The sequence below is a fragment of the Sus scrofa genome, chromosome 2 (assembly GCF_000003025.6).
Source record: "Sus scrofa isolate TJ Tabasco breed Duroc chromosome 2, Sscrofa11.1, whole genome shotgun sequence".
NCBI lineage: Eukaryota > Metazoa > Chordata > Mammalia > Artiodactyla > Suidae > Sus > Sus scrofa.
Window position 1 is genome coordinate 149360075 of NC_010444.4, and position 15444 is coordinate 149375518.

The 15444-nt window shown below is 39.0% G+C and overlaps 1 protein-coding gene across 1 annotated transcript in view; it reads left to right on the forward strand.

Annotated features, from left to right (window-relative positions):
- The window catches only part of SPINK5 (serine peptidase inhibitor, Kazal type 5), a 72805-nt gene that overhangs the window by 50593 nt on the left and 6768 nt on the right, over nucleotides 1-15444 (forward strand). The window contains 9 exon segments of the mRNA XM_021084966.1: nucleotides 591-663; nucleotides 1827-1954; nucleotides 2107-2182; nucleotides 4268-4395; nucleotides 6061-6133; nucleotides 6824-6913; nucleotides 7022-7149; nucleotides 7962-8061; nucleotides 13073-13203. Of these exon segments, the coding sequence (XP_020940625.1) occupies nucleotides 591-663; nucleotides 1827-1954; nucleotides 2107-2182; nucleotides 4268-4395; nucleotides 6061-6133; nucleotides 6824-6913; nucleotides 7022-7149; nucleotides 7962-8061; nucleotides 13073-13203 (927 nt within the window).

Consider the following 15444-nt stretch of genomic DNA (forward strand, 5'->3'; position numbering starts at 1 on the left):
TCACGAGTGGCATAAATATTTTATTAGAGAGGTTAAAGAGTAAAAAAAAGGAAAAACAAAAAGGAAAAAAATTATGATCCTAAGTTACTTTCTGTATCACTTGTCTTCTTTCTGTCTTGGGCTCCATACTTTAAGAAATAATAGTATAATGGATTCACCTTCAAATCAAGAAACAAAAATGGTAAATTGGTAGGGAATTAAAACCACAGCTTATGATGAACAGGTGAAAGAACTGAGGAGGCTGGACTCGGAGACCAGAAGGGTCTTTAAATAAGAGGAGGGGTTCATAAGAGGAGGAGGTAATGGATTCAGCAGGTTTCTCCTGTGTTGTCTTGAGAATGAGAAGTAAGACGAACCACGGAAAGTTATAGGGAGATACATCAGGATACGAATAAAGGAGACTCTGAGATTACTTGAGCTGATGCACCTTGTCATGAAGGAGCTTCTTAGTAAGCAGTGCAACCACCCATTGCTGAGAATGCAGAAATTCTCGATGAAGGAGGTGTTTTAGGATACCTAAACCCTAAGCCCCCTTCCAAACCTGAGTATGTGGTGTTAGAAAGGTGACTATGGACTCTTTTCTCTTCCAGGCAAAAAGAAGCTGAGGGAAAAAATAAGCATTCCACCTACAGATCAAATGGGACTGAATCAGCATCAAGAAAGGTGAATCATTCACTAGGTTTTGTCAAGAATGGTCTTTCCAAGTCATTCCTTGACTCTCAGAAACTGGCAGCAGAATGTCAGTGGTGCCAGCCAAGATCCTGCCCTTGGAAGGTCGGAGGTCATCCTTAAGCGAATATCACTGAGAACTTGTTTGGCATAGATATTTAATGCCACATGGAAATCTTTCAGTCTATGAACACTTTACAAATCACTTTTATAAAAAAAGGGGGGGGATTATTTAATTATCTCAACAACCTAGTCAAATAAATTTTCTTACCCCCGTTTTATAGATGAAGAAAATGAAGTTTAGCTGCTATAAAATGAAGTTTAAGTCAACAGTGACTTAAAACAACCCAAGGAGTTCCCACTGTGGCACAGCAAAAATGAATCTAACTAGTAACCATGAGGCTTCAGGTTTGATCCTTGGCCTCGCTCAGTGGGTTAAGGATCCAGCATTGCTGTGAGCTGTGGTGTAGGTGGCCGCGGCAGCTCGGATCCTGGTTGCTGTGGCTGTGGTGTAGGCTAGCAGCTTAAGCTTCAATTAGGCCCCTAGACTGGGAACCTCCATATGCTGCAGGTGCGGCCCTAAACAGCCAAAAACAACCCAAATTCATTACCATTCATTTCTGGAGTTTAAAAGTCCTAAATGGGTTAAGGTCAAGGTGTCATCAAGGCTGCTTTCCTTTGCAAAAGGTCTGGGGAGGATCTATTTCTCTGCCTTTTTTTTTTTTTTTTTTTAATTACCAAAAGCACCTGCATTCCTTGATTTGTTGCCATCTTTAATGTCAGCAGAGGCCCAGTGATTTTTTTTTTTTTATACTGCATCATTCTGCAGTGGTTTCCTGCCTTCCTGATTTGCTTTATATGAACCTTTGTGATTATCTTGGGCCCAGCCAGGTAACCCAGAGAAATCTCTCCATTCTCAAGTCAGCTGGGTAGCAACCGGAATCCCATCCTCAGTCTAAATTCCTCCTTTGCCGTGTAAAGCTACATATTGGCAGGTTCCAGGAAGCAGAATAAGGACACCTTTGTGGTCCATTATTCTATAGCCTCCCATAGCAAGGTTAAGTGGCTGCCTGACTCTTGAGTCAAATCTTCAAATTTCCGGGTTCAAATTCTATGTGAAAACCACCACTCCCAACCTAATCTTTCCTTTTTTTCAGGATGTATGTGACGAGTTTAGAAGTCAAATGAAAAATGGGCAACTTATTTGCACCCGAGAAAGCGACCCTGTCCGAGGTCCAGACGGCAAGACACATGGAAATAAGTGTGCTATGTGTAAGGAGAAACTGTGAGTATGGTTCAAAAACAGGCCTTTTGTTGTGAGTCTTAAATCATCATTGCTCATCCGTTTAAGAAAGGGACAATTTTTTTAAAGCAGACCTGATAAATAATGGTTTATGTACTTTGGTTGAAACATTTCTTCCCATTTTTTTCTTCAAGGGAAAGGGAAGCTGCTGAAAAAAAGAAAGAAGAGGGTGACAGGAGAAACACAAACAAAAATAATGATGCAAAACAGGTAATATAGGTTAGACGTGCTTATACTGAAATTTGGATGATTGGTTGTACAATTGATTTGTTCAGCATAATGTACAGAATGTGCCTACTCTGTCCCCGCCACTGTGGATATAATGATAAACAAGGACTTGGCCAGAGCTTCAAAGAAATAGCATGGAATTCAACGTCCTATGAATGACTCTGATGCAATTAGCACACATTTGTAGGAACAGGGGCCATTGTAAAAATATTTTCGTTGGGAGAAATGTTTTTCTGAAGTTTTGAAACAGTTGAGCCAAGAGATGTCACAGTGACTAACAAGAAAGCAAGTTTTGAAACAGTTGAGCCAAGAGATGTCACAGTGACTAAGAAGAAAGCAAGTTATCCAAAGCTTGGAGCTCCAGATGATAAATTCTTGACTTGGCATTCTAGTGCCATCTTGTGTTCACTCTGGGCTTTTAAAAACACTGCTCAACCCTTTACACCACCTATCCGTAGACTACGACACAGCACCGTCTCTTCTAACCTGTCTGTGGACCTCAGTGAGAAAAGTGAAATAGTGAGATCTACCCAGGAAAGTTTCCCCATTGGTGAGGCCACTTTTCATTAGTTCTTTACTGACTAAACAAAAGAAAGCATTAACGGTAATGGTCATTTTTGAAAACTATGCTATGAATATCTTTTATTACACTTTGGTAGATGAGTATCTTTGAGAAAAGACTATTGTACAGTTTCAAATGATCTCTACTGGCTATCCTAATTTTGGTCAGTTTTTAAAATATCTACTTGAGGAGTTTCAAACAAGAAGAAAAATTCTCCATATGTGTAATGAAGAGAAAATATCCAGATATTTTGTGTGCGTGTGGCAAAAAGAAAGCCACAGTCTCATCTACATGCACCAAGTAAAATAAGCTTTATAAAGCACGTGCGCCATCATATTTCAACCTGCCGCAAATCTATGCAGTAGGTAATATGTTCCCATTTTACAGTTGAGAAAAACTCAGAGAAGTTAACCCAGTTAACAAATAGCAGAGCCAGCAAGTGACACCCGTATAAAGCACAGGTTGCAATACAGGCAGATGGGTGCTATCGTAAGCATACGTAGGTAATGTGTGGGGTATGTGGAAGAAGAAAGAAATTCTGGTAACTTCTAAAAATGATGGCCAAGAGACATTTACTGTGTTGATCAGGTATTCCAGAGAACTGTTAAAATGCTATAGACAAAAGGAGATCTGGAGTTGTTCATGGGTATCACAATTTAAAGTAAGAAGGATAACGACAGTGCAGGTTACTGGCACTCTTTTTGAAGGTCATCTTCCCGTATCTCTACTATGGCTCTTTGGGCTTAAAGGAAGTTTAGGAAAAACGTCTATGGATGTCCACAGATTTCAGCAAAGTCAAATCCTGTTAATCCAATTTCACTGCCTCTTTTTAAGGTGCTTTTTTAATTCTCTCCATGTAAAGGCCAAAGAATCAAGTATAGCCTGGCTGTTAGCAGGTTTCTTGTCACAGTTCCAACACTGATTTTTATTACATAATCTGAGCCTTATTTTTCTCATCTGTAAAATGGAGATAATGAGAGTTTATCTTATGGGGATAATGAGGGTTTATCTTACAGGTTTTTTAAGAACAACCAAAGATCCATTATAGCATCCAACGAAGTGCTTAGAATGTCACACTGACCTGATTAAAATTTAAAAAAAATTTTGTTCTTGAGGGATGATACTAAAACTTTACATGTTTGTATGTCTTGCAAACGAGTGTCTTTCAGTTCATTCCAGGGCTTTTTAAGTGGGGAGTAATAAGGAGAGGTCCAGGGGGACAGCCTGATGAACACTGTCTAGATGGCGTGGGCTGCCTTAGGAGGCAGGGAAGTGCCACTGGGGCAAGACAGATGTTTCAGAGGGATGCTCTGGCGGAGGTTCAGACTTCACAAGCAGATGCTGAATGCAGTGCCTTTAAACACACTCCATCTCTAAAAGTTCAGCTTCTCTTGGTTTTTCTTTTCCTCCTCAAGTGTTATGAGTCTATATCTAACCAGCCTGTCATGATTTCAGTTTTACAGAGCAGACCATTGCAGTAAGATCTTTTTTGTTCCTCTTGGCAGGATCAGTGTCATGAATTCCGGAACATGGTGAAAGACGGAAAGCTTATCTGCACCAGAGAAAACAACCCTGTTCGAGGTCCAGATGGCAAGATGCACATCAACAAGTGTGCCATGTGTCAGAGCATCTTGTAAGTGTGGCGCTTTATGGATCAGTTTGATAGCTTGTGCCTGTTTGCCAGAAAATAGTTCCTCTTAATTTAGAGCTCTTGGCATCACATGTTAAAAATATGACAACATGGAGTTCCTGTTGTGGTGTAGCAGAAATTGAATCTGACTAGGAACCATGAGGTTGCAGGTTCAATCCTTGGCCTCGCTCAGTGGGTTAAGGATCTGGTGTTGCTGTGAGCTGTGGTGTAGGTCACAGATGCAGCTCAGATCTGGTGTTGCTGTGGCTCTGGCGTAGGCCAGCAGCTGTAGCTCTGATTAGACCCCTAGCCTGGGAACTGCCATATGTCATGAGTATGGCTCTAAAACGCAAAAATAAAATAAAATAAAAATATAACAGCTCCTCACTTTAGAAGAAAACAGTATGTTTCCAAAGCAATTCCATTAGGAATTTTCATTTTGATGCTGACAACATATTCATTCCAGGAACAAGGATAGGAAGACAGCTGTTGGATCATGACAAAACCACTGACCTTCAAAGGGGAAGCTTCTCAGACAAATAACATGGGACAGGCCAGTTCACTCTGCAGAGCCTGAGTTTCAAGTGTATATAAGGGGAATCATAACTATACAATATAGTTTTATGGGGATTCAAGAATGTAATATTTTTGAAGTGTTATAAACTGTAAAGCATGATAACTACGTAAAGAACAATCAATCCTGGAGAGTTGCATTGTAATTTAATAAGAAACTAAAAATAAGAAAGGAAGCAACTCTCTATGTGACAGTTATAAATACATTCTCTTTAGGAAAATAGAAAGGAACGGCCTTTTAGATTTGTATCACTCTGGATGGCAGAATAGTAACTGGATTTATGAAAGTTGGTAGCGTTTTCACAAATATGTTATGAAAATTCCAACAATCAGAACTCGTTAGTTAAAAAAAGTATCTTAGACTTAGGGATTTTTATAGAGGTGGGAAACCAGTGTTACTTTACCCAGGCAAAGCCATCACCAAGTCTATACGAGCAACGCTGTTACCAACACAACTTCTGTAAAAAGGGGTCGAGTCACTAATTCTTTTTTTTTCATGCAAGTGACATGATCATAACTGTGTTTTTATTTTATTTTTGCTTTTTAGGGCCGCTCCTGTCGCATATGGAAGTGCCCGGGCCAGAGGTTGAATCGGAGTTGTAGCTGCAGGCCTACACCACTGCTCACAGCAACGCTGGATCATTAACCTTCTCAGCAAGCCCAGGGATGGAACCCGCATCCTCATGGACACTGGTCGGATTTGTAACCTTCTGAGCCGCAATGGAAACTCTGCCAATTCTTTGTTTAGATATTTCTGTTGCTCCCGGAAGCCCTCATGGTGAAACAAAGGAGATTCCTAACTATATCCTAGACTTGAGTTGAACTTTGCCATATTCTACTGTGTTTGGCCTGATGCCTTTAAACTTGAATAATCATTATTTTTTAAATCGATATGAGGCACAAAACACTAGCTGGTTCTCGTTCACTCTCTCATTTGAATTGGTGGCAATAAAATGGTTATCTATGGTGATCAAAAAAAGGAAAAAAGAAAAAGAAAACAGTGTTAGATATTCTAATGTTTAGAACTGGAGAAATACTTGGTTAAAAAATTCATAACTTGGAAAAACTCTCTGCCCTTTCTTTTAAATTCTGCAGTGAGCGAGAAGCTAGTGAAAGAAAAAAGAATGAAGAAGAAAAATCGGGCACCAAGCTGCCAAAGGATGCAAAGGTTATTGCCTACAAGACATGAAGATATAACCATTTTCCTTTCCACCCTCAGAATCTTGTCTTCTCCTCCTCTCTTTGGATAATAAAGTTGCTAATCTTCTGCTTCAAAGAAAATTGATTTTGCCAATATTATCACTTTGGGTTCTAATAAGATTATTTTCTGCCTTTGTGATTGAATGTTTTTCTCAATTTTATGCGGCATTTTCCTGCAGTGCGTGTCCATCACTGCTTTAGTCTCTCCTCTTTGGAAAATGTGGATTGAAAAAAGGAGGGGCAACTTCTTTAACCACATCAACTGCATGCTTCTGTCTGACACTTTACATGTGAAGGTAGCTTGTTGACACTGATTTTAACAATTCAGGTGCAATAAACTAGTCTCAAAGCCTCCCCTTTGGAGTCTCTCCTTGATGTCTTTTTCCTGTTTTCTCCACATGGTTTTCTGAGCAACAACAAATCAACAGTATGTGGGCATGACGCTGCCTCTTCTATTTACTTTTCAAGATCACAAAGAAGATCCCCTTCAGTCAGTCTTAACAGCGATAATCGTATTTTCAGAGTTAGACTCCTGGGATGCTGTCCTTTGGTCAAGGCAACACCTCGTGCGGAAGATGGGGGAAGGAAGCCTTGGTGAAAAGGGCAAGGGGACGAGGCGATCTACCAAGAGTTATGTGGTGTTTCCCTGTGTCTCCAGGACCAGTGCAGCGAAGTTCGGGGTGAAGCGGAGGATGGAAAGGTTAGACAGTCTGGGTGTTCCTTGGCCTCCACGGCCAGGATAAGGGCAGCGAGTCTGAGCCGAGAGCCAAGAGAGGACTTCCTAAAGCCAAGTTTGAGAAAACCACCAAGCCGAGAAGGGAAAGAGCCATGCCTGCTTCCCTCTGTCATTTTCTAGGATGAGTGCAGCAACTTTCGGGAGTACGTGAGGAATAAGGAGCTCATGTGCACCCAAGAGAATGACCCCGTGCGTGGTGCTGATGGAAAGTTATATCTAAACAAGTGCTCCATGTGCAGAACTGTCTTGTGAGTAACAGGATTCTGGGACCCCTTCAGCTGAGGGCGAACGGCAGGTTTTCAGAGACCGTTGACCAAATACACCTGTGCCCATGGATCCACGGGGCTTTAAGTCTTTAGATGCAAGACTCTTACGCTGAGAACACCTGGTATAGGAGAACGAACACTTGAAGACAGGAAATTCAGGCTTAAGTTCTAACCATGATGTTTATCAGCCATGTCACTTAAAAATGTCTTTTTTTTTTTCAAGTCTCAGGACCATAGTTACAAGAAATTGTTTCATATTTTTGTTCCACAACTAGCTCAGACTCAACAAAGAAGTCTTACACACACAAACAGATTTTTGTACATCAAAATATATTATCAGGCTCTCCAGAGCTAAGGAATTGTTTTTTAAAAAGGTTTCTAGGTTATTCTGATAATTAACCATATTTGGTGACCAAGGGATATGACAGATGATAATGATGACAATGATTCAGTTGCAAAAAAACACTATGAAAATAATAAAAATCAGTATTTTTTAGCTTTTCAGAATATGTTCCTTGAAGTAAGAATTACCAATATTATCTTTTTCTTATGCTCTAGGAAATCTAAATTCAATGAATTAAACATTTGTCCAAGGGTGCACCTCCATTAAGTGATGGGAACACTAAGCCAGCCCCTTGCTGTGTATTTTTCTTAATATGCCATCTGGGTCACTATCTCGTTCCATGTTCTGTGGGTCCATCATATTTTATTAGGGCTGTTTAACTTCCCACTGGAAGTTAAAGGAGCTAGTCTTTGCGGGTATCGATTTAAAATACCTTTGTCTTCTTCTCTAGTCAAAAAGAAGCTTTGGAAAGGACAAAAATGCAAAAACAGCCGCACTCCATTAGCTCTTCTGAAGAAGAAGAAGGCCCAGATTCCTCCATTTCTTCTCTGGTAAAAATGACTATTTGTAAGAGGCTCCCTAATAATTTAATTCCCTTATTGGGGTGAGGGGTTCAGTGCTTGTGGCCACTTAGCCTCCATAAATCTCAGCCATGTGAAGTTCTGGAAAACCTGATCCAGTGCAGCCTCCCATCCTCTGAGGGGGAAGTGGAGTCCATGCTTATTAAGAGTTCTAGGATTACTCACTGGTGCATTATTCTGCTCTCCGAGATTACTAGCCCTGCTCCTAGTGATTGCAGTCTATTCTCCTAGTGATTGCCGTCTATTCTTGAAATTTTTGGGTATGTGATGAAAGTGACTGTGGCCCGTGGTCCCATACGTAGCTAGGAGCCTGGATTCTGTAATTTAACAGACCATTAGCTCTCCGTATCCAGCTTCCTCTCACTCCCCCTCCCAACCAAGTCCTTTTCCTAATAGCCTAGAATGCTATGCTGACCTTGTGTATATTGCAAAATCCCACCCATCAGCAGTTCACAGTGTTAATGCTTTTATTTAAAATATGGCTGATGACCATCCGTAATGTGTATCTTGGTGTGCCTGAGCCTCACACGGTTGCTTTTTTAGAGCTTTGCCAAGGCCAGGAGTAGAAAGAAGAAAAAGAGGATATAAGCCCATGAAGCATATGCACTGACAAAGGGCCATCTCAAATTGGGCCCTAGAAGAGAAACTTTAGTTACCTGCCTGATGAAAGGAAGAAGAAAAGTAATCAAACCTGAATTATATCTGATTATTTTCCCAAATCAAGTAAAATAATAGATGTGTTACACTGGTGAAATACATAATAACTAAATATTTCTAAGAACTTAGGCACTACATGAGGAGTTCTGAAGCACGGAGAAAAGCTATTCACAAAAAATTTTTCCCCCAGCTTTACTGACTGATAGTTGCCGTGGAACCTTGTGTAAATACGTGTACAAAACTTACAGGCTGCGAAACGGTGAGCACGGGAGGCTTAGCACACACCTCCATCAGCTCACAGAATTCATATTTCCTTTTTGCGGTGAGAAGATTTAAGATCCACTCCCTCGCTTTCAAACATATGGCACAGTAACATTAACTGTAATCACCACGCTGTGTATAAGATCCCCAAAACTTCCTTTTCCCTCAGAGCCTGTACCCTTTGACTACTGTCTGCTCATCCTCGCCCGTCCTATGCCCTGGTAACCACCATTCTACTATTTCTGTGAACTGGGCTTTGTTAGATTTCACATTTAAGTGATATCGTACAGTGTTTGTCTTTCTGTGTCTATTTAATTTAGCACAGTGCCCTCAGGGGTCATCCAAGTTGTTACTAGTGGAAGGATATTCTCGTTTCTCATGGCTGAATAATACTCTTCTGTTTGTGTGTGTGTATATATAATAAAATATGTTATTTTTTAAAAAAACTTTACTAAAGTCATATAGAAAAGTGCACATAAGTGTACAGCCAAATGAAATAGTACAAACTGATCCCATCTGTGGTATTAACACATAGGTCAAGAAATAAGGCATCGCCAGCCACCCAAACACGTCATCATGCTTCCTCCTATATAACCTGGTTTGGAACTGAGCTTTCCCTTGGAGAAGAGACAATGTTCATTATTTATTTTGTCATTCATTTACCATCATTTATGCACCCTACATATGTTTAATGAGCACCTACTATATGACAGGTATCACTATGTGCATGAGACCAATAGCCATAAATAAAACAGAACCTCTACATTTGTGGAAATTGTTATGGACGAACCTAGACAATAAATTCTGTGAATAAATAAAATAGAATAGTAAGGGGGAAATCAAGAAGAAAAATGATATGGTAAATGCTGCGATCCAATTTTAAGTAGCTCATAAAGGAAAGAGCTCTCTAAGAAGGAGGCATTTGCGCTTCCTAAAGGGATTAATTCCATATCTGTAAATGAGAAGGTAACATTTCAAGAAGAGAAGCAGCAGAGTCTGGAGGTAGGGATCGAAGTGGAAGTAGGTGCCCAGGATGGTTGAAAGAGTGACCTCAGAGCAAACTATGGAGGAGGACGTCAGTGAAGTAATGAAGTAACATGGAGGATGCTACCGTAGGGTTTTGCAGACTATTTTTTTTTTTTTATTTTCCCACTGTACAGCAAGGGGGTCAGGTTATTTTAAAGATGTTGGCCATTATTCTGAATGAAGGTTCTGAAAAGAGAACTGACATGGTCTGATTTAGTTTTAAAAGAATGACTCTGCCTGCAGTACTTAAAACACCCTGAAGGGCGGCAAGAACAAAAGTTAGACAGCCGTGAGCCACAATAGTAATCCACAGAGGTAATGATGCTAGGTTATCCTGTGGAGGTCCTGAAAGGTGGTTGAATTTCTGGGTCTATCTGAAGGTAGAGAATGTGTTCAGAGGTGATGTGCTATGTTGATGTATCTGTCTTTGTTGCGTCTTTATGATTCTTTATTTAAGTAGTTTTGAACCTTGGATCAGAAGGTACCTGAAAAATACTAAGAACCCTTGGTTCGGTCCTACCTTTGCCAGTGATTCACAGAAGGTGCTTGTCTAAATTCTCCCTCAATATCTGTGTTGATACAGAATTCACCACAATCTAAAGCTGTCCCTTTAGATGTTTAAATTATTTAATAAAAGAAATTAGCCAATACTTCTTTACATCTCTGAAATGATTATCAACAGGTAGACTATTATTAAATTTTCTATTCTTCTCTGTGTCTGTTTCAGAAAGTGCTTTTCAAAGAACTTAATTTTACCTAAGTTGTCAAATGTATTGGCATATAGTTCTTCACAACACTTCCACATTATCCTTTTAGTAACTATATTTATATGGTATGCCACTTATTTTTAATATTGATAATGTGTGCTTCTTGCCTTTTGTCAATTTTGCCAATAGTTTATCAGTTTATTAATCTTTTAAACAACCTACATTTGGCTTTGTTCTGTTTTCTATTTCATAAATTTATTTTATTTGTTTTACTTTCCTTGAGCTTAATTTGCTTATTATCTGCTAGTTTCTTGAGATGGAAGTTTAAATCACTGATTTTAAAAAGTTTTCTAATTATGTGCTCACTTAAAACTTTCATATCACTGCATTAGCTCCTGAGATTTAATATTTTATACTTTCATTACCATTCAGTTCAAAACATTTCTACATTCCATTATGATTACTTTAGATTCCAGTGTGTTGCTTAATTTTTAAATATCTAGGAATTTTACAGCTATCATATTTTTTACTATAATTTCAAATGTCATCCTAAAACCTACATTTAATGACTTCAGTTTTGAAATTTATTAACACTGGCTTAATGGCCCAGAATATGGACTACTTCGGTACTCCGGTAACAATTTCACATTCACTTGAAAAGAAGGTATGGTCTGTAGTTGTTGAATATAGAAGCCTATAAATATCATTTAGGTCAAGCTGATTGCTTTTGTTTTTCCAATATTTTATGTTTTGATATTTTTTGGTCTATGGTATCATTTACCAAATGAAGTATGTTAGCGTTTCCATTTATGTTTACAGGGTTGCCTATTTCTCCTCTCAGTCAGTCAAGCTTTGCCTCATATATATTTTGAAACTCACTTTCGGTACATACATGTTTAAGTTTGTTAATTACTGAATCTATTATTTTACAATTAGAAATTCTCTTCTTTATCTCTGCTATTACTTGTCCTAAATTCTACTTTGTGTGATATTAATATAGATATATTACCTTTTGTATAATGAGTATTTGCATGTATATATTTTCCATCTTTTTCTTTCAACTTATTGGTTGAAATACAAAGATACAGTTAAAGTATACTTCTTTTTTTTTTTTTTTTTTGGTCTTTTTGTATTTCGAGGACCACACCCACGGCATATGGAGATTCCCAGGCTAGGGGTCTAATTGGAGCTGTTACTGCCCAGCCTATGCCAGAGCCACAGCAATGCCAGATCCTAGCTGTGTCTGCGACCTACACCACAGTTCAGGGCAACACCAGATCCTTAACCCACTGAGCAAGGTCAGAGATCAAACCCACAACCTCATGGTTCCTAGTGGATTTGTTTCTGCTGAGCCACAAAGGGAACTCCTAAAGTATACTTCTTGGAAACATTATAAGTTGAGTCTTTTTATTTAATTATAATCTGACATTATAAGCTGAGTCATTTTGTTTGATGATGAGACTCTATCTCCCATCTGATAATCTCTGTTCTTTAACTGGAGTTATTAGTCCTGGTAATAGTTAATGCAATTGTTGGCACCATTGAATTTAAGTCTTCTATGATTCTAGTTTTTAAATTCCTCTGTAGTTTTCCCTTTGGTCCTACTTTTATTTAATTAATAAAGTCATCGTCATCATTAAACTCACACTTGCAAAGGGCTACCAAGAACAAATACGTTTTTCTCCATGAAAGATTTATGTATTTTTTACTCTGAGAAACATACTGACAACTATCATATACTGAGCACTTAGTATGTGCCAAATCCTGTATTATGTATGCATATAAATACATTAGGGATTTGAATCCATAAAACAATATGAGGCAAGAGCTATTATTATTCAAGTTTTTCAGATGAGAAACTAAGTCTCATATGAGTCTGGTAAATCACTCCTCTAGTTAGTGGCAGAGCTAGGACTCAAAAATTCATGTGATTTCCTAGCATTTACCTCTGAGTTTTTCCTTTCTAGGTTATATGTAACCAGTGCCTTCATTTAAGGAAGGAAAAAAAAGGATATTATGTCTTGCTTGGTTGTTTTCTTCCTGAAGGCATACCTCAGTTTACCTGTGCCCAATGTCATGCAGGATTTCTGCTTTTATTGCTTTGTCCTTCCTTGTATCTTTATCTACTTATCTGATAAAAAGAAGCCAAACCCTGGAGGTTGAATTTGCCTAATAATGGTGTAAAATAAATATGTGAGTTTGTATATCCTTTGTTACAGCTCCTTTACTAACCATTTAATCAGACATTATTGAGGAAACCAAGAGGTTTTTCCCAACCCACATCTCTCTAATGCCACTGAGCAAATCTGCTTTGTGTTTTGCTTGTTCAGGATTCTGAGATGTGCAAACACTACCGCGTATTGCCCAAAATGGGTTACCTTTGCCCAAAGAATTTACAGCCTGTCTGTGGTGATGATGGCCGAACATACAATAACCCCTGCATGCTCTGTCATGAAAATCTGTAAGTATACAAGTCCAGTGATGCTACTACCTTCCAGTGTAGACCCTAGTAGTGTACGGATATGAATGTGAGGTGTGTTGCCACCAATTTACTAATCACAGTAGTTAAACATTAAATATCATGGATGACGTTATTCGTGTATAAAATAGAGAGGATCTAAGGTCATCCCTTTAATAAAATTCTTCATGTACTTTACTGAGTGGAAGAGAAAGGAAAAGGGGGTGGAGTTAAAATAATGAGAGGGGTATCTGAGCTCCTGTACACTCAGGGAAGTGTGATCATCATCTCTCCTCTGTGTCAAGAGGAGAACACTGACAACCACTGCTTTACAGCCTGAGCCAGCCTCTAATCCCTAATGTCCTTGGGACGACCTGATAGTCACAGATCTCCGGTCCTCTCCAAGTCTTCCTGGAGCAGGAAATGCTGTCATGCAAAAGAAAGCACACTGCAGTAAATGGCAAACCCAGAGTCTATTCTCAGATTTACTCCAGTCTGTCTATCTGTGGGCATATTATTGCATTATTCAGAGATTGAGTTTCTTCCTTGGAAAACTGGAGCTAGTTCTCTGAGCCAGCTGCCTTCACTCGATTCCTGAGAAGAACTGCTGTGTTTATTTTAGTTAAATATAAGGGGTTTGTTTTAATGCTGGCATTATTGGTTGTAAATGCATCCCTGCTCTTCCGCCCGAGGGCTGTTTTATCCTGACCTCCACACACATTCCTCACTTGTTCCCAGCGTTAACTGGACCCACTTTAAATGAAGGTGTGGGGGCAAGTCTTTGACTTCTCTACACCACCTCCCCCAGACTTTCATTGCAGTTCATGCATATGCCTTTGGTCCTTCTTAGGACATGATAAACAAGGTCCAGAATAGAAGGACGGGCCTGATATACTGCTTTTCGATCCCAGGAAAATATCTGAATTATTTACTATTAGATCACATAACTCATGAAAGAAAAAGCCATTCTGTAGTTCATATATGTAGAGTAAAATCTGAAGACAAATGCCCTGCAGTTATACTGTAAGTAAGGCACTTTCATACTCAGGTTCCACTGAATCATCGCCACTCACTACAGAGAGGTGTTATCTTCATTGTACAGAAAGTAAATCTGAGGCTCTGGAGAGTCCAAGTAATTTTTTTTTTAAATGACAAAGCTAGGAGGTAAATCTGACAGGATTTTAACCTTGTTGATTTGGGTCTAAAAACAGTTTTCATTTCTCTCCACCACACCACAATTATATACAAGAAAGTAGTTCCTTAAACATTTGGGGAATCAAAAATTCCTTTGATAACCTGGGGAAAGCTACCTCTTTCCAGAACAAAAAAGAGAATTGTGACATGGCAAGAAATCGTATGCGTGTATCTGTGGGCACTTATATCTCCTGAAATCCATCCATGGGTTTCATAGTTTTAAAGGTATAAGGAATGAGTATAACCATTCTTGAATTTGTTCCTATATGTGCCATATTTTCAGCCTGAGATCCTTCAGTTTATCTTCACTGTAAATGTCAGGCCCTAAATTATCCATCCAGTGTTCTTAAAGCATTCCATTAATGGTATAAATCCATGATAAGTGATACTTTACCAAGGGAACTTTAGAAACTTCAGACATGCCAATGATAGAAATACTGATGAAGGGTTCCTCCAGATGGACTGTTTAGCTAAACAAACTGGGAGGACACATTATGTGGAGAAGATTCCGGCTATTTCAGGCAAGAAGGAACATTACTGGTTTCTATGGTCAGGGAAGCTGTAGGGAAGCAATTTCAAGTTGAGCAACGTTCAAAGACAAAGTGATCTACCCTAATGGAGATTTTCTCATCGGCAAGGCAAAAAAGTAGGTGTTTGATATATAATTATTTCTTGTGAGAAAGGTATTAAAGTTCTTATGTTTTATCATAAATACAGAAAATTTACATATGTATATAAAATATATTTTATGAAATATATTCTGTTCTACAATCTCCAAGTCACATTATAGGTATCCGATAGTCACACTTCCCTCAGGAATCCCGTTTTCCCATCTATAAAATAATTGCTTTTGGGCCAGATGATTTCCAGGTTTATTTCCAACATTCAACAGTTCCACAAGTAGGCAGTGCAAAGGTGAGTGAAATGTCATGAAATACATCCAGGCCAGGGGCACAGATGTGGAGCTAAATCAGAAGAGAATAAACCTGAATGATGCCCTACTGGAAAGTGGCTGAATGTAGAGTCCAGCCCCCACTCCTAATTTCAGTT